Source organism: Amphibalanus amphitrite, unplaced genomic scaffold, assembly GCF_019059575.1.
Source record: "Amphibalanus amphitrite isolate SeventyFive unplaced genomic scaffold, NRLGWU_Aamphi_draft 000034F_arrow, whole genome shotgun sequence".
Taxonomy (NCBI): Eukaryota; Metazoa; Arthropoda; class Thecostraca; order Balanomorpha; family Balanidae; genus Amphibalanus; species Amphibalanus amphitrite.
Window position 1 is genome coordinate 277,989 of NW_024881530.1, and position 22,015 is coordinate 300,003.

At 50.0% G+C, this 22,015-nt stretch overlaps 2 protein-coding genes across 4 annotated transcripts in view; both read left to right on the plus strand.

The window, feature by feature from the left end:
- The first annotated feature begins 665 nt into the window (after positions 1-665).
- Positions 666-11,117, plus strand: LOC122369414 (DNA repair and recombination protein RAD54B-like). 3 transcript variants are annotated; one of them, XM_043344148.1, is made up of 20 exons: positions 666-872; positions 1,346-1,501; positions 1,752-2,076; positions 2,264-2,363; positions 2,593-2,697; positions 2,963-3,199; positions 3,399-3,616; positions 3,896-4,043; positions 4,414-4,578; positions 4,817-4,940; positions 5,455-5,569; positions 5,940-6,030; positions 6,322-6,483; positions 6,776-6,976; positions 7,311-7,437; positions 7,700-7,859; positions 8,250-8,376; positions 8,733-8,883; positions 9,234-9,340; positions 10,938-11,117. In XM_043344148.1, exons 2-20 carry the CDS (start codon positions 1,375-1,377, stop codon positions 11,010-11,012), a joined length of 2,865 nt encoding a protein of 954 aa, XP_043200083.1. In that variant the 5' UTR covers positions 666-872; positions 1,346-1,374; the 3' UTR covers positions 11,013-11,117. The 3 variants fall into 3 exon arrangements, with proteins under 3 accessions (XP_043200083.1, XP_043200091.1, XP_043200099.1); XM_043344156.1 differs by having other exon boundaries at positions 666-682; positions 1,313-1,501; XM_043344164.1 differs by having other exon boundaries at positions 666-682.
- Positions 11,118-12,108: 991 nt separating this feature from the next.
- Positions 12,109-22,015, plus strand: part of LOC122369992 (CD109 antigen-like) — a 79,804-nt gene continuing 69,897 nt past the window's right edge. Inside the window, exon 1 of the mRNA XM_043345207.1 lies at positions 12,109-12,307. Within this exon, the coding sequence (XP_043201142.1) occupies positions 12,135-12,307 (173 nt within the window). The 5' untranslated portion in view covers positions 12,109-12,134. The remainder of the gene's footprint in view (positions 12,308-22,015) is intronic.

Below are 22,015 nucleotides of genomic sequence, written 5' to 3' on the forward strand. Positions count from 1 at the left end.
GCGTGCAAAAAGTCCAGCTCTTAGGCATGTCCGCCATGTGGTACACAAACGCACAAACTCAAATATCGCTAAAGCAACGGCTGCGCGAAATTGATTTGGCAGCATTTGCTAGCATTTTGCTTTATCCCTTCACTAGGTAAAAGTAACTCAAATCATTCATTCTGGTGAGAAATCAAATTTATTCTAAAATTGATTATTGTTATTAGCAATTATTAATACCTTACCCTTAACAGATGCTTAAAAGTTATACACACTGAAAATTTTGATTGTTTTTATTTACCATAAAGCAGATATTTTTGCACTTATACTAAGAATCCTTTACAAGGAGCCTATTTCATATTCTGCGCGTCAAAGACAAAATATTCCATGAGGGGTGGCTCACACAGAGAGAGATCTAAAAAAATATATTAAGGCTTACTCGTTTTACTGCGAATTTTTGTAAAAATTGATTATGCCATTTGTATATTCTATCTCTAAAATGATATTACTATCATTTCCTTACTTAACTGTGAAATTTGAGAGGTTAATTTTGGCTGCAGGTGTTGCAAGTAGTAGCAAATAGACCCTAGAGATGATCTGGAGCGATGCATTTTACCTAACCGTTATTGTAATATGAACTTAGCCTAAAAAGAAGCGCCAGTACAAACAGGAAAAATTCACGAGATCAGTCAAAGCAAAAGCCGTAGATCTATAAGATCTCCAGGGATATCAATATAATGAATATAGGGAACAGGAATGCAGATTATTCTTTACAGAATACAGGGAAATTGGTGAAAGGGTCAAAATAGTTTCGATTAGTACAGACAAAGAAGCAAGCAAAAAGAAGCATAAGGTGGTACTTTGACCTTTGTTGGGACCAAGGCCCTATATAGGTAGGTACCGTTGAGACTGAATAGTTACAGGTAGCAATCGTTGGTTGATGGCTTCAGCAGGGCAAATAATAAAGCAAGCTCAGTTGCTTCATTGTACCAGGTGACAGCACTTTGTATGTTAGGTATATGTCAAGTTTAGGTCCTAACTACAATTGTGACGCTGTTAATACGAATATGAAACAGCAAAAATTTTAGGTTTTAGGTTAGGTTAGGTTGTAGGTTTGTAGGTTTTAGGTTGTAGGTAGGTAGGTTTGTAGGTTAGGTTAGGTTAGGGTAGGTTTGTAGGTTGTACGTTGGTAGGTTATAGGTAAGTAGGTAAGGTTAGGTAAGGTTTGATTATGTTTTTTTCTTTTATCTGCGAGACAAATGAGTATCATTTTTGGATTCAGGATGTCAAATAATGTAAAAATATGAAAAATTTATCAATGAAATCTTCTTAGGACTTAAACTTGACATTTACCGTATGTTATAAGTGTAAATAAGCCAAGGCACACGCCACACCATGAGAAGATCATCAGCACCATCCGCTGGAGGATTGAACAAACGTGGAAAGTTTTCTACCCCATTTGTTGCAAAGCCATCTGAGGCCAAGACTGTGAAGCAGGTGTCTTGTGAAAATTTCACAACAGGTGATTATTGACTGCATGCCAACCTCAACCTTCAAGGAAATTGCTGGTCTATTGAATGTTTTAAATGTGCTTCCATCACATAGGCCGGCAACTCTATTATATGTCTTGGTCTGCTTTCTGTATTTTTTTTCTTCAAAGTATGGGCTGTTTTATGAATGCACTTTTGGACATGGTTTCAGTGCCTCACAGTTGAAGCCATTTTGATTGTTATAGATATGCAAAGTGCCTGATAAGCTGGTATTTGTTTCAGGCAATTTTCCAGCATCTGGCCATTTTCCAAAGCAGGGCTGCAGCAACTCTGCAACACCTGAGCCAGAGTTGAACAGAAGACCCCTGACAGAGATTCTCAGCCTGCTGGGGCCGCCATGTTCTTCCAGTCAGTCAGACAGCACTGCCACTCAGCCCCAGTGTACTGGAGGTGGTCTGTCAGCAGGGTCAGCTGCTCAGGTCACTCAGCTGACCCCAAAACTCAGCTCATTCAGATCCACTGGGAAACCATCAAATGTGACCATACAAGCAGCACTGAATGAAAATTCTGCTGTACCTGAGACAGAAAAAGCACCTGATGGAGTCAGGTGGGACTTTGGAGTGACTCTGTTTTACATTTTTGGGCTTTGTATGAGCTTTTATGTTGTGAAAGTTTAGCTACACTACAGTGCTCCACGACATGCATATACTGAAAAGAATTGATACTTTGCTCAGAGATGCATATTTGTCATCTTTTATTTTTTATTGTTTCAAGTTTTATTCTCCATTTCCCAGATATTTTGAAGTCATATGGTGCAAGAAATCGACCAGGAAGCACAAGAAATGGGAGGGTGATGCCCTGATGGAGGTGCACCGACGGCATGTGACTCTCACGGTCAGTGACACTGAACTCAGGCTCCAATGCAAAGAGTTGTGTTGTGATCGCTGCTGCCAGCATAACGTACTGGCTCATCGATGTTAAGACTGACCATTGAAACTTCTAGTACTAGCTGTCAGAAACGCGGCTAGTGTAAAACTACGATTAACATCGCTATAACCGAGATCGTGTGGTTTTCTTGTTTTCTTACGGCAATATTTATCGGTAAGATGAACTTCTGTCGCAGGATCTCGATGGGAAGGAGATCGGACAGTGTTCCGGCTACAAGATCAAGGAGCTGGAGGAGCTCACAGACGGCAGTCTGCTCTCTGTCGGCGGCAAGGAGGTCGAGGTCAAGTCGCATGGGCGCATTATCGACGATACATCAAAAAGTTTAGCTTTTGTATCTCGATTCACGATTGTAGCACTTGGATGAAAATAATTTTTCATAGAAGAGTATTTCTTTATTTGTAATAGTGACCCTAGTACGTATTATAAGTTATAACAGTAGTCAGTACCGTAAGCGCCGTCGATGCTGACCGGTTACAACTCACGATCTTCCGAACTTCCATCGATCTCTCGTCGATAACTGAATATTTGCTCCTTGCTGTCCTCAGATCCAAAACTCGGTCACCCGGGAGCAGTTCGTGGCCAAAACTTCTGGCGCCGCGGCTGCACCGGCACCTCCAGCCGTCGAGCCGCCCCCTCCCCCGCCCCCGCCGCCCAGCCGCCCGTTCATCAGCCCGCTGGCGGGGGCGGCACCGCGGCGTCCTGGCGGTGGACCGGTGCAGCCGAGGTTTGATCCGCGCTCACCAGGGGCGCTAGTGATGCCCCGACCGTCGGCTCAATATCAGGTAAGAACGTTGACTGTTTTTAGGCCTTAGGACGGGCTATGTATGACCTTGTATGGATAAATCTACATTGTATGAACATGACACGTTGTGATATTGTAATCAATATCAACTGCGAATGCCGCTTTACATCTTCCAATAACTTGTATTTCCGTTATTTATCCGTTTTTAACCACTCTCCGTTCCCTCGACGCCGTTCCAGTGGCGGTACAACGGCGGCGGTGACGGCGGCGGCAGCCGGCCGCTGGTGGACGTCGTCGTGGACCCCCATCTCTCCCGTCACCTCCGACCCCACCAGCGGGACGGCGTCAGCTTCCTCTACCGCTGTGTCATGGGCTTCGACACGGAGCTGGGACGGGGGGCGGTGCTCGCTGACCAGATGGGACTCGGCAAGACGCTGCAGTGCATCGCGCTCATATGGTGAGGAAGTAATGCAGTCTCTTCCATCGCCATACCGCCATTCGCCCTCTCTTGGCTATTCTGGCTTATTTTTTGCCATATCGCTATGCGTCGCCATATTGCCTTCTCTTGGTTATTCTTGTTTATTTTCGCGGTTGTGCCGAGCACTGTCGATGACAACACCTGAGCTAATTTAACAGTTTATGAGTGATTCCCGATTGACATATGTGAACACATATAGGTACACGACACAGATAGCTTATTTTGTAACGATCACTCGCATCATCATCCCTTCCGCAGGACGCTGCTCAAGCAGGGCCCGTTCGGGGGAGAGCCGGTGGTGCGTCGTGTGCTGATCGTCACCCCGTCCAGCCTCGTCAGGAACTGGGTCAACGAGTTCAAAAAGTGGCTCGGCAAGGAGCGTCTCGCCGTGTTTGCTGTGGATCAGGTTAGGCTCTTAGGATCAGGTTGGGATCAGGTATGGTCGCACGGCTCGGTGGGACGGAGGGAGCTGTCTCCTGTCTTGTGCCCTCCTGCAGGGTGGGGGAGCACGATAATAAGATATTCTATCAGTGCCTCGTGGGTATCAGCTCTTAACATCGATCTCATTTCCGTCGATGCTCAGTCGATTTGTTGTATGTGCGCTGGCCATCGGCTGTTTTACCGTCATACTGTGGACGCTCATTTTCAACAAAGATAGATATCAAATGTAAATCGATATGAAAATATAACCGCTATTCTGTTGACTTTTCAAGATAATAATTGGGTTGTCCTCGAATATCCCGACTAAACCGCTGTGTCCCCTCCCCCCTCCCCAGAACCACACCGTTCGCGAGTTCGCCGGCGGCCGAATCTGTCCCGTGCTGATCGTCTCCTATGAGATGGCCGTCCGGAGCCTTGCGGAGCTACAGCGGTGTCAGTTCGATCTCATGATCTGTGACGAGGGGCACCGACTGAAAAACTCCAACATCAAAACGGCCACGGTGAGGGATGGGGCAAAGACATCGGGAAGGGGGGGGGGGGGGGTCAGGCTCATGGAGTTTTTTATCGCAGCGATTTTTTTCTTTTAGCTTTCGTGCGTCCTTGGCTAGTGTTGCCAAGTACCTGTATTATTGACTGCAATATCACGTAACATACCGTACCTCTAGAATCTAAACGCTTAAATCTCAACTCACGCACATCATTATCACTTTAGGTCTCCTAAACCCCGTCTCTCGGCAGGCTCTGACGTCTCTGGAGTGTCCGCGCCGTGTGTTGATGACCGGCACACCGGTCCAGAACGACCTCCTCGAGTTCTTCTCACTGCTGCAGTTCGTCAACCCCGGAGCACTGGGGTCGCTGGCAGGTGAGAGTCGGGGGTCGGTGAGAGACAAACGGACTGGGCGTGATTAGGATATCGGTGAGATTCGTCGTTTGTGAGAGGTATATGTAGGTGAGTCAAAACTCGAAGTCGGGCATAGCTGAACGTCTGGGTCGGTAACTCTTGGAGTCGGTGAGAGTCGAAATGGGTGAGATTTGGGTCTGTGAAAGTAAGTGACGGAGTCAAGGCCGGCGCTACTTGTGGTTCTTTAAGGCTGAAACAGACTCTTTCCGCGTTCAGGAAATCGCATGCGAGAGCCTATTCAAATACATTGTAATTCTTCTCGCATCAATCGCTTACGGGAGGTGCGTGCGATTGATGCGAGCGTGCTTCCATGTATTTGAATAGGCTCTCGCATGCGATTTCCTGACTGCGGAAAGAGTCTGTTTCAGCCTTTAGAGATCCGGCGGGACTACGAGATATCTTTGCATTGTAAAAGGTAGCTCCTACTGCGAGTATGCTGCATAGTGCATGTCTCATGTGTCTGTCTCCCTCGTAGAGTTCCGTCGTGACTACGAGCGTCCGGTGGTTGAGGGCCGTCAGCCGGGAGCCTCGGAGGAGATCCGACAACTGGGCGAGGAGAGGGCCGAGCAGCTGGCCAACATTACAGACAGGTGCGTAACGCAACATAATTTATATATTCGGGACGGTAATGTTAGCCGCTGTAGAGTACACTGGCTGAGGGGCATAGGCATTAGGCAACGAGGCAGGGAAATCGTTGCTTGTCTTGCGCGCGTCAGGTTATGATGTAAAAGCTTAATCTGACTACTGCTAAGTCAATGTGGGTAAAAATTTGCCCTTGTAACTGATCATCCTAGGTAACGAGAATCAGCCAATGTCAGGTCCCCAATGTGTCAGTCTATGCCAATGGAACTGTCCCTTACGCCGAGTGAAGGATTTCACGCTCAGCCTCTCACTCTTTTCTGTGTCGTGCCGCTCCGCACTATCCTTTCAGCTCAGCTCTTTGACGTTGTTCATGTTCAGGTTTATCCTGCGCCGGACCCAGGAGGTGCTGGACCGCTACCTGCCGCCCAAGGTGGAGACGGTGGTCTTCTGCCGACCCTCGCCGCTGCAGGTTCGTGCTGAGTCGAGAGCTGACTTGCGGGTATATTTATCTGTAGCCCTTACTGTGTCGACAAGCGTGAGTCATGCCTGTCTGATTCGTACTGAGTAACTGGCACATCGAACTCAAGATTGCTAGAACTTAGAGAGCATACATAGGTTACTTGAGCATTACTAGAATGTCGAGCAGACGTTCCGCTCTAATTGTACACTGACTGACTTATGGTTGCACTTTCATTGAGCTACTGTTACAGGGTCCGAGCAGCTCCACCCCAAGTAACGCTGTTCTGTCTGACCCTCCCAGGAGGAGCTGTACGACCGGGTGCTGCAGAGCCGCGAGCTGCAGCAGCTGTTGAGCTGTGACAGCTCCTCAGCCGCCGGTACCGTCCACCTGGTGTACATCGCCCTGCTAAGGAAACTTTGCAGTCACCCGGCGCTGCTCCGGTCGGCGGCGGAGAAACAGGAGGTGGGTCTGACAAGGCGAGACACTGGGTGAGCTGAAATAAGTAGATTCAAGCTCCAGCTTCTGACCGAGACTTTAAAACCTAATTGACTCAGTTCCCGACTTTCTTAGGCTTGTAAACGGTCTTAGTTATGGCTATATAGATTTACTTAATTTGTGAAGTTATATGTCCGCGGCGTATTGTACGATTTTATGAGTAAGTGCGATTCTGTGACGCTGGTGCGTGCTCAAATATGTAAGCCGCTTCTTCTGACATGCTGTCTTTCTTGCCTCTCCCTCTCCATCTCTCCGGTAGTCTGCCCTGCTCTCTCGGCTGCAGCTGGATCTGGACCGTCTGGAATCGGACCTGGACGGTCCGGAGTCCGGTCTGTACCGTCTGGGTCCGGGCCGGTCCGGACTCCAGGCCCACCTCTCCGGGAAGATGGCCGTGGTGTCCAGTCTGCTGGAGAGCCTGCAGTCCAGGGAGAAGGTGGTGCTGATCTCGTACTATACACAGGTGAGGAGAAGGATGCTGGTGGAGGGTTGGAATGGATGGGTGAGCGTATTTCTAAAAACCGGTAATGAAGAATGGATGGGTGAGCGTATTTCTAAAAACCGGTAATGAAGAATGGATGGGTGAGCGTATTTCTAAAAACCGGTAATGAAGCGGAGTGCCTCGCAAAGCTGTTTTTTGTGGGTGTTTTGGGCATTTGGCAGACAACTTGGTGCTTTTATGCGCTATTTCTTACGAGTGTGGTTTGTTTTGAGATTTAATTGCTCAGATACATATATTCCGATTCAGCTGAGCATGAATGCTGTTGAAAACGTCGTTCCTGACTGTTCTCTTCCAGACTCTCGACCTTCTGGCAGAGCTATGCCAGCAGCTTCAGCTGGGCTTCTTTCGACTAGATGGCAGCACGCCATCCACCAAGAGACAGTCTCTGGTCGACCAGTTCAATAGCTCGTATTCGACTGAAGGTATGATCTGTTATAGACCAATGTCTTGCTGTAAATGTTTGTGATGACCGGTCTTCTTAAGTGCACGGGAACATACGAGTATTTGTGTGAATACTGAATACCGACTACCCTGCTCTTGCATATGGGGATAATGAAATGTGAGCTCCTAGGGAGCTGTTTTCCGTCCACTATCCCTGACTTATGAATAATTCGGAGTGCTCGCTGAAGTCAGCCCCTGTATTCCGGTTTGGACTGACCGTTTCTTTCTCTCCTCTGCTGCCAGCCGTGTTCCTGCTGTCGGCCAAGGCCGGAGGTGTCGGTCTGAACCTGGTGGGCGCCTCCTCTATCGTCCTGTTTGACCTCGACTGGAACCCCGCCAACGACCTGCAAGCACTGGCCCGCGTCTGGAGGGACGGACAGAAACGAACCACGAGGGTCTACAGGTACGCATTATGCTAACTAGTGCACAGGTAAAAAAAAAAACTAGTTCACAGGTATGCACCACACTCAAGGGTGTACGAGTAGGGCGGGCAGAAACGCACCACGCGGGTCAACTGGTAAGACGGACAGATCACAGAAACGTACCTACCTGTATACCCGCACCTCACAGTTGTAGAGAGGTGGAAGTGGGCAACCGTCATGGATGCTGCGGGAATATTATCAGCCTGGACGCACATTTTTATTCACTGCAATCTGTTATTTTTCGCCAGCTGTACCCCTTATGAAGAATCTTCGCGAGGCTTGGACAAGACCACTTCCTTCGGTGGCACCCATCTGATGTCCAGGCTATTGTCTCCCCTGTGTCTATTAAAACTTTTTACGTTGTGTTTCAGACTTCTGACGGCCGGCACGATCGAGGAAAAGATCTACCAGCGTCAGATCAGCAAGCAGGGTCTGAGCGCCGCTGTGGTGGACGCCGGACAGCGGTCAGCGGCACACTTTAGCCGGGACGAGCTCAGGGTCAGTTGGTGGGCGGCTATGCACGCTTACCCTCTATTATAAAGGTTACCCTCGATACACAGCTGCAGAGAGGGTCAGCAACTCAGGGTCAGTTGATGGGTCGCCGTTCAGTTCAGCCATACATATTACACATAGCGCAGACTGCGCTGGGGGACTCTCAGTCAGGGGATGAATTCGTGGTCAATCATAGGTAGCCTGCTTTCTCTGGAGGACCTCGAGGTTGACCATCTGTGTGCGTGTGGTGTGTGTCCTGTTTTTTCCTCGCTAAGATGACCGCCATGTTGTCTATGACGAGGTTCGTCTGTAATGAGAAAAGTTCGTCTACGATGACAAGGATTTGCCTCTGCCTTCGCCAGGACCTGTTTTCGCTCGATGACGGCGTCGACTGCAGTACCCACGACCTGCTGAGTTGCGGCTGTGACCTGGCAGGCGGACCCTGCCCCTCCACGGCAGAGGATGAGGGCGAGTCTGCTGACACGGCGGTGGACGTGCGGCCCTGTCAGCTCGGTGAGTTTAGTGAGCGAATGAAGGGAAGGAAGGGGTATGGTTGAGTTCGACCTGCACAACAGACTAGACTTGGTTATTGAAACCTCATCTTACCAAGATACGAATATAGTAACGGTGATCTCAGTCTCTGATGAAGTTCAGTCCAACAAATAATCGCATTGGCACGTCTCAGTCGTCTGCCGGTATTATGTGTCTTATCCTGGTTATTTTCCGACATCTACCACCGGCTCTGTGCTCGCATTGATGGGTGATGTTCCAGCGTGGTACAGTTATCTGTGAACCATGCTGTACCACGGAGTAGCTGAACCTATGTAGTAACTCGTGTAGTAACCCGTGTTATCCCACCCCAGGACCGTCTGACCCGACCTCGGCAACCGCCGGTGGCCGCCATACGGGTATGGAACGGCTGCTAGAGTGGCAGCACTATGGTGCTCCATTTGACCCGGACGTCATACAGGTAAGTTCCGGAGTCGGGGGGGGGGGGGGGGGGGGGGGGTCCGATCGAGTCGTGTGATCGGATCTTACGGTCTGGGCTCGGGTTCGGTAGGGTCTGCTCTGGTAGGGTCGAGTTGAACCAGTGTAGTCGAGTCAGATCATTTAGGACATGTCTCGGGTCTGGTGGTGGTGGAATGGCCTAGAAAGACTGCGAAAGCCGCTGAAATTTGCCTATGCCCGGCGCTTAATACCATTCACTAGGCTGTTCGCACTTTCTTTGACCGTTTATTCTTTGTCTTTGTTTTGTCGTTGCTTTTTATGAGAACTTGCCCACCCTCCGGCCTCCACTCCTTCCTCGTTTTCTCTCTTTTTTATCCCTACGATGCTAATTATCCTTACCGCAAGACATGGCAAACAAGTTAGCTGTTTACCCCTAATTTCCTAGGCCAATTTGTAAAATAATAATTACCAGTTATTAAGATCTACCTGTGAAACAAAATTATCATTATCATCGGGAATGTTTGAGCCCTGCTTGTTCTATCGCCTACGTCCTATTCTGAGCTACACCAACGGCTACTTATTTCCGTTAACCTCACACCACAGGCGCCACAGGAAGGTGCTATGCCGGCAAAGCTCCCGGCTGCGGTTGGGCAGCAGCACGTATTGTCGGCCAACACAGCCCCCCCCCCCCCCCCCCAGCACGGTGACACACGCGTCACCCCACCACCACCGTGTGTTTGTGTGTGGGACCGGGGCGGAGGGCGGGGCTCGGCACCCGGGTGGCCACCTGTGACAGCGGCACTACGTCCGCTCGCAAATGGCACCCAACTCCCCTCCCCTCCCCTGCCCTCCCCCGGTGCGACCGCCACCCCGCCGCGCACCAAAACATGGTGACGTCATGACACGCTGTGTTGGGCTGGGTGGTAAGCGGGGCTAAACGGGAGGGACATTGCGGTTGATGGGGCCTATGATTCGCTGGTTTATTCAATATATCTAAGTAAGAGCGGCATGTTTGGTCATTTATCATCAGAGGGATGCCGGGCTAACGTTCTATTTTTACACGCATTGAATGCCTAAATTTAACTTTGGTTGAGTACTGAATACCAATGAATAAGACAAAGCCTCTAAGCGCTGGCAGAGCAGCTGTTTTCTCGAGCATTATTTCAATTTAGCTACAAACGTTGCATCTCGAAGCCGGGTTAGGTGTTCGATGCCGGTTTCACCGTTTCTACAAGACTAATTCGCACATGTTCTTTGTTTATTTTCAAACTCAACAGCTGTTGTGCATCACAGCTGTTTTATATTTTTATCCTTTGTATCCACGACATCATGCTGAAATGTTACCTGAATTGACGTTTGTGTTCATTTCATGTCCATTTCCTTGCTAATTTGTCAAATCCTGACTGTATGTGTGGGAAGCATTTATCAACTGCTGTCAACGGCTATTGTCAACCGCTGTTCATGTTATATCCTCAGATCCATTTAAAATCAGAGACCCACCGCCGTTTTCTGGCCTATCGTCCCCATCTCCGACATATGAGCTGTCGGCTATTGTCGGCATTCTGTCCATCTGATATATCTGAGCGGACTCTGATGCTTTGGCCGTGTGTGCCCCGCAGGATGAGGGCCTGGCTCGAGCCGGTGACGTCATCACGTTCCTATTCCGACACGTCGTAGCAGCGGCGTTCGAGTAGTGATGACGTCACGATATGATCTGAGAAACTGTGATCTTTGACGGCTGTTGAGCTGTTGGTTTGTGAAATCGTGTTGTTGAGTACAATAAAGCACGTGTCATTATATGGCTGTGTTTGGTGAGACGGGTTGATGTTTGAATGGAAGGAGGGTTGTATGTATAGAAATAGGGTTTTCCGTAATTTTTATCGACACTTTTATGAGAACGACAATCATCGATACTCTGATTGACGATTGTATCGATGATTGTCGTTCTCAAGCATTCTATGCACCACGCAGTCTGAAGAAGCTTTCTCGATAACGAATGTGGCGAGATGCTGCTTGTCGAGCTCTACACGCATATTGGCTTCCGAGCTCCGACTGTCAGGCATGGCTTCACTTCATACCATTTTCTATGAGCTGGTGACTGCTCATATGGCTAAATTCCCTTCTTCACTGACCGTAATTCGCATCAGGGAATCAAGCGGGAAATCAATGCTACCCGCATGGCTCGCCAGGCCCGCATTTCTGTCGTGAATATTCATCCATGAGCCGAGTCGGGTCTCTACTCTCTCCCGCGACGAGTCTCGAGTCTCGGCCGATGCCAAGGCCAGATGTCACACTGCGTTTTTCATGCGGGTAACCCACTGACAGGTAGCGCGTACAGCGCACCTTACGTAAGGCCGCTGGAGCGGGAGGGGGAGGTATGTCGTACCGGGCGAGTGATCCAAAGATGGCAGTTCGATTCGAATGGTGATCATGTATCAGGAAGCGTGGGTTCATGGGAGACATCGGGTCATGGGGTGCTCGGGATGGTAATGCCAGTGATGCGAGTGTGTGACGGGCGTAAGCATACCTGCCGTTTCTCAGTGAAATAACTCACGAATCCTCCGGCATGACCCTTGGATCACTGTCGGGTATGACCCAGCACCTCTCCCCAACCCCCCCCCCCCCCCCTCCCCCTCACACACACACTGCACACCTTGCCAACCGTCAAACTCCGGAGTGTGACGATGCCTACTGTCGGCCGGGTCGGGTGGCGGTCCGCCGCCGCACCTGTGGGCCCACCGCCTCTGCCTCCGCCCCTGCACCGTCACCGCCGCCGCCGCCGCCGCCGCCGCCAGTGCTGAGCGCGCGGCGGCGCGATGCGGTGGTGCTGCGTGGTGTCAGTGCTGGTGGTGGTGACGGCCCTGGGCCCCGCAGCGGCCCAGGCGCCCGTCGATCTCGAGCGGAATATCTATGACAGTGTGGACGGTAACCTAATACCGACCGGAGGAGCCGGGCGGTATGACATCGACTTCAGGACGCACAGGAACCCGTGAGTGTGAGCCGGGGTGGGGCGGGAGTGAGAGGCCCGCCAGCCGGGCGCCGGTGAAGGGGCGGAGGTCATGGGAGCTGACATGGCAGGCGTGCAGTGGAGGTGCAGTGATAGGGGTAGGGGGCAGAGGGTTGACAATATGCAACAGGTGCGCAGAAAGAATGGGACGGCAATGGTGTTGAGAGGTTACCAAGATTCCGAGCATGGGGCGTGCACTAAAGGACAATTATAGCGAAGCATGCAAGTGAGCATTGAGGCCGGGCAGACTGTGAGCGGCTTTGTGAGCAGGCAGTTATAAAGCAGGTTTAGGTAGGTAGGCCTACGTGTGGATAGCTGTTAGACGGAATTGAACGCTGGGTGCTCTTGGGACTGCGGTGCGGCTACCGAAGAGAAGACGGTATTTTTATGGCAGGTATCGTAAAGGCCCCTCTCGACACGACCACGCTACCATCCACTTCCAGTCTCGTCCCTCCGGTCCGCCAGCTGCCATTGAGCAGTTGACCACGCTATGCGCCGGTCCTCAAAACCAGTTTCCGCACGCCACGCCTCAAACCGGCCAGTATTTCCCGCCACGGCACAACCTTCCTCGTCGGCCGGTCAGCGCACGCCAAATCCTGCCGAAGGACTCGCTTAGTGCCTCCAACCGGTCCGGCAGCCGCGGTCAGCGTTTGAATAAGACCGCGCCGTTTCAAGGCCGCACCGCAGTCGCCATTGCTGAGCTGAATTCATCAGACGCAAACCATGAGCGAGGGCATGTAGACTGGAGAGCTTAGAAACCAACGTGGCTCTCAGTTGCAGCAGTATGAGGGAATAACTCATCCACCAGATACCTACCTACTCGGGTTTGCTACATTCAGCAATGCTGCATTCAATGGGTATGAGCTCACTGTAAGGAAGGTACAATAGTTGATTTCTTATTGCAACGAAACGTCTCTGACTGAACCATTTGTCAAATTCTCGGAGGAGTGACTCACATTCCCAATCCTTCAGTCTCGATCCTTCGCGCGACCTCCCGCTCGGTGCTACTCACAGCTCGCCATCAAGCTGACGTGGCTTTGTCTCCAGCATCCTCATGCCACTGCGCAAACGCTGCCCACGCTGTCCTAGCGTGACTGCGGGGTCAGCAGGTCGGTAATCTATGTACGGCCACGTTTTGCGCAGCTGAGCTCAGCCTCGGGGCTGGCGTCACTACGGCCCGGCTGTCCGTGCACATAGCAGCACGTGTGAGAGAGGGGAGGCTCCTGGGTCGCACCGTTCTGACTCGGTGTAACAGCGAGTCGTAGCACCATCGTACTGGCTGCGAGCCTGCACGCATTGTAGTATGATGGGAAAAACTGCTGACAGAAAGCTGTTTGGTGAGGCATATGAACATGGAGCCAGAGTTAATTATCGTTTAATTTCAAACGAGGTGCGCCTAATTGAGCTAGCTCGCTGCGCAGAAGCCATGCATTAAATTGCGCCGTGCCTGTTCGCAGCTAGGTATGCACCGCGATTTATCTAGGGCCTTTCCTTCTCGTTCTCAGGCGTGCAAGTTTGTTGTGGTTTCTCTTTCTGGTGAGTGAGACATCTCTGATACCCAGATTATCCGCTCGCAATGTTTGGTTTTGAGCTTATCGTGAAAATGCCTGAGACCACACTCTATCCGTCGGTCGGCTTTGTTGCTCTGGATTTGTAGCGTAATGTCATTGGTTGTCTGAAGTTACGGCGTTCTGATACCGTCACCGTTATCAATTTCATCCATCTGCTATCCTGAGCTGCAATGCACTATGTGTGCCTCGCTTTGCGACCACAGTTCCCCGTGAACCAACCTTGTGGACATCCTGTATCTGTATCTGATGTATAACCAACCTGTATCTCCGCGACCTTGTGCCCCATCCCAATCCCATCCCTGTTGCCATGCGGCCACCCCTCTTCTCCATTCTTCCACTCCTTCTCACTCCCATTCATCTGCCATGACTGGCCTCTCGACTGCCCAGTAATTATCAACTGGAAGCCGCCAAGCTCAGAGCTGCTGTCTGACGGAGGAGCTCCGGTTTATCCCGAGGGGGACAGAGGAAGGCCACATATAATAGGGTGCTGGAAGCGCAGAGATGTCCCGATGGAAGCCGAGCAAGGCCGTGTTATTGAGCATGTAGGATGTTGTTGCGAATGGACGGTATACTTATACAAGGTTTTGGCATTGAGGTTGGTGGTGGTGACCTTACTCTATATATGTAGGTGACGGGAGGGCCGCGCAGTGCTGACCTGAGCCCTGCGGATGGCGATGGAGATCTCTTCACGTTGAGTCAGCTGTATCTGTTCCAGCTCTTGGTAAATTTCTAAGGCACGCATCTATGTTGTTACAGCCTGCGTCACCTATGTGAGTGGCACAATCGCGGTGAACTAGGCATGCTCCAGTTTCATTATTCTCCATTTTCACCGGGTGAATGCACTTATCAGCTCCATTTTTTTTTTTTATCAGAACAGAAACTTCATTAGCCTATCGCTTGTAGTTCAGCTTGACACGTCACTGATCGTCTGAGTCGCCATGGGTATCCCAGTGACCTTGTGTCGCTCGGTGGAGCACGGTGTGGTTAGCGGCACGCGTCGTCACGGAACCCGTCACGGTTCGCGTCACGGACCTCGGCCGTACGTCGCGTCACGTCTTGGTTCGGTCTAATTGGGGGAGGCGGCGCCGCCAACGGGGTGCTGGAGTGTCGTTCAGTCTCTGGAACGACCGACCTCAAACATGGGGAAGGGGATGGTTCACAGGTGTAGAGATTGATGTAGGCCATTTATTTCGCCGTGATAGGGTATGCTGTTGTATTTTTGCTTTTGATTGACCCCTTTTTTAGTGATTAATGTAGTTTAATATGCACTCGAAGCAATAATCCCACATAAATGTTCAGCCTCCTACATCTGTTATCTTATGTTGTTTGTTTATCGTTAAAATCTCCAAAACAAAGGTGAGGATAACATGTTTTCAAAACGGTTACCGGTTTCTCCGGTTCTGCCGTAAGAGTGAGTAATGAAACACCTCCCTAATGTGTCTCCACATGTGGCATATTATCAGATGAACAATAGACATGGACGAGAGCCGCTAAGCCAACCAGCATGAGCTTGATTTGTGGTGAGCACTGTGCAGATCATGTGCCTGCCGCCCCCCCCCCCCCCATCCTGATTGACCGGTGACCCTCCAGTCAAACCTGTTGTCTGCTGACTTCAGGGAGAGAGTGAGAGTCGGAGAGAGAGAGAGGGGGAGATGGAGAGAGGGAGAGAGTAAGTGAGAGTGGAATACAGAGATGGGGAGAGCTCAGTGACCTGTCAAGACTACGTTTGAAGTCGGCCGATCCGCCGGTCCAGGGTTCAAGGCCATACAGCTGACGTTGAAACTGAGGGAAGAATCGGGTCGGCAGCAGTATCCACAGAGAGACGGACACGGTGAGAGGTATCAATACATAAAAGGAAGATGACTACCATAAGTGGTTGTGATTACGTCCTGAGATGCGGTTCCGAAAAACAAGATAACGGGACAGAAAAAGACTTAGTCCTTCTATGAGATGAAAGGATTCAAAGAGGCGCTGCCGCTCGCGGCATTGGTTATCACGTAGTTGAACTCAAACGAAAAAAGGAATGTCTGGCATGCTACTGATCGCGATTTACCGCCCTGTACGTGAGCGTGTGTGTGTATGTGTGTGCGTCCGCCATCACCGCGGTGACTGGCCGCCGTAACCTCCCCTCCCCTCCTCCCCTCTCACCCTTCCCTCCCCTCCTCCCCCTCCCCTCCCCGCCTCCCGCTGCGCTGGGAGGGCCCTGTTGGTATGCGCCCCACGCACGCCGCTGCGCGCTCCTCGAATGCACCTCGCCTCCTCGGCCGCTTGTCCGCCCGGTCAACCCAAAGTGCACACTCAGACTGCAACGTGTAGGTACAGGAATCTCGCTGCAGTTTTCATATTAGAAAGCTATCAATCGTCAGTGGAATCCATATCATTATGCGTGACCGTCGTTCGCGCTAAGCTTCACACGCATCTGAACATTTTTTCTTGTCTCGTAGATGGGCATCGACGTTCTTTATTTTCTTATCACCAAGCAGGCCGTTTTGCAGATGGCAGCTATAATTGACAGATACCAGTCATGCCTTTATGGCTCTTAAAAGACCATCGAAAAGAAAATGTCGATGCTGGAGTGGCATTCAGCTTGTCACGAATGATGACTTGAGCCTTACGGCTGCCATGGGGAAGCGCTGGAAGTTAGATGCTGACAGATAACGGTGATGAGTCAGTCGTTATGCAGAGTCGCAGGAGAGAGAGAGAGAGAGAGAGAGAGAGAGAGAGAGAGAGAGAGAGAGAGAGAGAGAGAGAGAGAGAGAGAGAGAGAGAGAGAGAAAGAGAGAGAGAGAGAGGGGAGGGAGGGAGGGAGGGAGGGAGGGAAGGAATTGATAGAGAGAGAGAGAGAGAGAGAGAGAGAGAGAGAGGGAGGGAGAGGGTGAGAGAGAGAGGGAGGGAGAGGGTGTGAGAGGGAGGGAGGGAAGGAGGGAGGGAATAGAGAAGAAAGATAAAGAGAGAGAGAGAGAGAGAGAGAGAGAGAGAGAGAGAGAGAGAGAGAGAGAGAGAGAGAGAGAGAGAGAGAGAGAGAGAGAGAGAGAGAGAGAGAGAGAGAGAGAGAGAGAGAGAGAGAGAGAGAGAGAGAGAGAGAGAGAGAGAGAGAGAGAGAGAGAGAGAGAGAGAGAGAGAGAGAGAGAGAAGGGGGAGGGAGAGAGGGTGAGAGAGACAGAGAGAGGAGATGGAAAAATCTAGGTACACCGAGAGAAATAAATGCAAGACTTAGAACATTGAGCAGCTTACTCCAACCGATTAAGATAATAATGTCTAACGATATTTTGACCTCTTTTCGGCGTAGTGAATAATACCGTGGACGACCCTCACATTTTCCGTCCGAAACGCAGACCACCTTCATAATACCTGCTTCAGGCGGCCAAACCAGTCACCCGCTAATGACTAATATTATAACCACTAAACACCGTTCAGCAGACTGCTGGGCACCTGCGAGGCTGGACGCTGCTATGTTGGCGTTTGTCGGCGCTGTATGCCGCACCCCAAGACTCTCCCCTCATCCACTCCTCTACCTGGACGACCCCCCCCCCCCCACACACACACACTCAGAAACACCCTGGCGGCACACACATCCTGCATGCAACTCTCTCATCAGTCGGAACAGCTAAACTCAGACCCACCCTCCCCCGTTGTGCTCTCTCTCTCTCTCTCTCTCTCTCTCTCTCTCTCTCTCTCTCTCTCTCTCTCTCTCTCTCTCTCTCTCTCTCTCTCTCTCTCTCTCTCTCTCTCTCTCTCTCTCTCCCTCTCTCTCTCTCTCTCTCTCTCTCTCTCTCTCTCTCTCTCTCTCTCTCTCTCTCCCAGCCTCTCCGCGTGGTGACTCGCATATCTCCAATGCGATCGAGCTTGGCTGCAGACCAGCAACAATCACTTTCTGCCTGTTGCCGCCCGGCTGCATCTATCCCAACCCCGGGTCTGACCGGACCACAGACGGGGGACCACAGACCGGACCGCGGACCAGTCGGTCCGGCCGCCGCCGCACTCGGTCCGTCCACCGCCCGTCTTCAAGGACACCGGGACGCACTATGCTGCAGAGGTGCGGTCCGAGCCGTGGGCGAGCCGTCCAGAGGCGTCGAGAGGCATCCGGAGGATGCTGTGATTCACTGGCTCTGCAGATGCTGCGCCGCATCGGGAGGTTGATGGTCTTTGTTTGGAGGCACTGGTGGATGCTGCATGCTCCACTGTTGTTAGGGGGCTATGTGGGTGATTGACTTCTTCAAGAGACGCCGGTGGATTATAATATATGTTCCATTCTAAATATCTTCAAGCCATAGGCGTTTCGCAACAGCTCATTGTTTTCATCTGTAGACGGAAGTGTAAATTTATTTTCTGTTTCTATTTTTGACGGACCGGATCCAGCAGTATCCTGCAGTTATGTACATTCCGCGCTCTGAGGACAGTGTAACCGGCACGGACGGGGCAGCCGGTGCGTCTCTCCGGTGACGGGTCTCCTCGGACAGTCACCGGGCACCTCCGGCGGCCGCTGCACCGGCAGATCGACCCCGATATTCACCGTGCAGGTCATTGTGTATGTATGCAGCAGCGGCGGCAGCAACAGCGGCGGCAGAGGCGTTGTTATAGGGAGCCCCGGCCGGAGGGTTCGATCAGGGTGGAAAGGTACGGTGGTGTGGTGCTGTATGAGGCCCCAGCTAAGAATAGCTATGCGTTATATTGAAATACTAGCTGGAATTTACCGGCTATATTCAGCTCTCTACACGTATGAATCAGCTTGTGTTTCCGTCATGGCAATGTTCACTTCACCGTTTATCAAGGACACTGCGAGGCCATTGGCTGCAGGCCAAGCCTCCCAATCCTCCCCTCCTTTACATCACACAGAAAAATATTGACACCGTTAGCGGTGTAATTGCACAGTACAAATCTGAGCACTTGAGGAAAGTTAATTTAGTCCCTTCCCCGCTTAAATTACTCGCGCTTCTAAATGAACACCAGGAAGAAGGTAATAGAACACTGTTAGGAGGGTTGGGTGTTTTACTACATGTAGCAAAACACCCAACCCTCCTAACAGTGTTCTATTACCTTCTTCCTGGTGTTCATTTGGAAGCGCGAGTAATTTAAGCGGGGAAGGGACTAAATTAACTTTCCTCAAGTGCTCAGATATGTACTGTGCAATTACACCGCTAACGGTGTTAATATTTTTCTGTGTGATTCCTTTGCCCGCTCTTCTCATGGAAGAGCCTTAAATTGTTACGGGAACAGTGAAGGTCACATCATGACATCGGAGAGAGGAGGGTAAACCGGTTGCAATGGCGTCGGTTGGTGGGAGTTGCGACAGATGGGAGGCGGTGGACGGGAGGATAAGATGAAAAAGGAAGTAATACAACACATTTTTACCGCTTACGCTGCCCTGGATCTCTTACGAGCTGGGATCGTGCTTGAGGTGCCAAATACCTACATGAGAATTACGAAACCGGTATCATGATTCCTGTATTTACAAACAAGAGACCACCTATTTTAAACGTAACTGAAACCTGTTTTATGTTGCAATACCATTGATATTTTGTTTTCGATCATTAACCATACAATATCTTATAAGTATGTTTGCTAACTTTACTTCAGCATGCGTTCTGTAACCTATAGGTATACATATGTATTGTTCGAAGTGTGGTCCGAACTTACTTATGTACGGCAATCGGCATCACGTAATGGGAGACGGATACAGACAGCGTCGGGCACGGGACGGAGGCTGCGCGGCTGCACACAGCCGCTATCTGGGTTCAGAAGTGGCCAATACCCTAATTTTCGACAAATTTTAAAGCGTGATTTTCTCACATTTTCTGGTCGTAAATTGATCAGACTGTATAAAATATCATCCAGAAAAAATATTACTCATTCTGGCACAGATTGGTGGGCTCCCAAAGTACACCGTTTTGTTTTGCTCCATGAGACCGAACTTGTGCTGCGATTTTCATGTAAATGTTGACGAGTCTCCTGTCATATTCTTTGCTTGAACATGCGTAAGTAAGATATCAGCTGAAAGGGGAAAATGTGCGGAATCCATTGGTAACAAAAGTGCATCTAAAAAACTTCCCACTCAGTTATTGTAAGCTAATTGTTGCACACTTGCACAAAGCAGAAGGGCTTGAGGATTTCAATACTTACATAGGCCTACCAAAAAACGCACAGCGTGCTTCACATCGAGACAACGTCCATAACATGTACCGTACAATTGTTATTCATTTGCTGAAAAAATTAGGTCGGCATCACACTGCCGGCAAAAGTTATTGCAGTTTTAGTGACGCTAGGTCGCCGCCCGGCCGACCCCGATCAGGTCGGCCGGGCGGCGGCCGTGCGTGCAGCTGACGTCCGTACGGTCGGCAGCTGACCAATCAGCTGCGAGAGAGGAGCGCGGTCCGTCTAATCGCTCCCGGCAGTTGCTTGTGCTGAGGGGTGCTCGACGCTCGTGTCGATTGCATTTGTTGGTTGTCGATTGTCAATTGACTTGTGGGTATACTTTCTGGTGACCAATAAATGTACGTCGTCCTAACTGAATGTAGTCTGATCAAATTCAATAAAGCAAAAAGACATCCAGCCAACAGAACATCGTAAGAATGTCCGATATGGTTGATAACATTCAGAGTTTTGGGGAGCAGCCATCGACCAGAATGAACCTTATTGGCTTTTGTATGTAACATTTGCATTGCTTTTGGAAAGTTTCAGTCAGATATCTTCAGAAATGGCAATGTTATCGGCTTTTGCATTTTACCGTAGTCGGTTAATCACAATTTTCGATATTTCAAAGGCAATTTCAGTACGTTCTTGACATCGAAAACCAAAACGAATATAAGCATCATCGTGTTCCAGAGCTCAAATTGCATGCGATGCACATCTTTTTTGTTGATAATGTTCAACTTCAAAATTTGGCCTTTCTGACCTCGCCGTGACCTGACCTTCATTTGTCGAATGGAAATAGTTTCGAATCGGACGACCCAGATGACATCATTTTTAGATGCTTTTGCCGAAATGGACCATTAAAGATGTGTCGCATGACCTTAAAAACGTATACATTTCCTTCCATGACCTTTTCCATGACCTTTTGTGACCCAGTTTCCATGACCTTTTGGACAAAGTTAGGTTTCGTTTGTCAGCTATTCCTATCAGAAGCCGTTTGAACTTTTAGTATTGAACGAGTAGTTTCGAAGACAGCAGGGAAGCTATGCAGAATCCCCTCCCGAGTCACCCACGTTATGGGATACACCCGTCATCCGCGGATTACAAGCAAAAATATTTTTACGGCAATGATGTATCAGCATGGATGCTCATACGTTCCCATATGTGACCTTACGGTTGACTTCACATACAATAAAAATTGCTTGGCAAAATGTCAACTGGTTAACGAGTTATCGCATTTTGGCCACTTCCGAACTCAAATAGCGGCTGTGTGGGCTGGCCCGGCTCTCGGAGACTGCAGCCGGCAGGAGGCGGCACAAGAAAGTAACACCAGTGTGCGTTCGCTAAAGGCTCAGCGCCGGCTGCCACGAGGCGCCTCCGGAAATATTTATCCTATGTGTCGAAATCTATGTTATTACAACGTGCATTACATTTAAATGCTTTTTTACCCCTTTTTATACGGTTATTGTGTACGTGCAGTTATCCCTGATCCAACCTGATGTGGGTTGGTAATGATACGATGTCAAATACATACATATTCAGCCGGTTTGGTGCTATCACTTGGTGTAGGACTGTCCGTAGTTCTTTCAGTCCTTTTTCGGCTGACAGTCTAATGCCTAGTGACTCGACTCGTCTGGTACATTCAAGTCAAGGCAAATCGTTTGATACTTGAAAATTGAAATGCTTATCGACTCACATATTGCATTAGGGATTATTGTGCATCTTAGCCATAGTTATCCCAAGAATCGCTCGTAAGTCCGTTCGTTCAATGTTCTCGGTATGATTATGCTATGTTTTCGGACAATAAGGGGGATGCACTCATGTAAGCAAGAAGCCGTCCTTTCAACATTTGCAGATACGCTGCACTATGCATGTTTATTCTACTCTGTTCAGGCACGGGAGACTCAGCCTGTCTGCAGGCAAGCATGCATTGACATGGCGTCTATCTTTCCCACCCATCGGTAACAGCACATGGCGCAATCGTGACGGT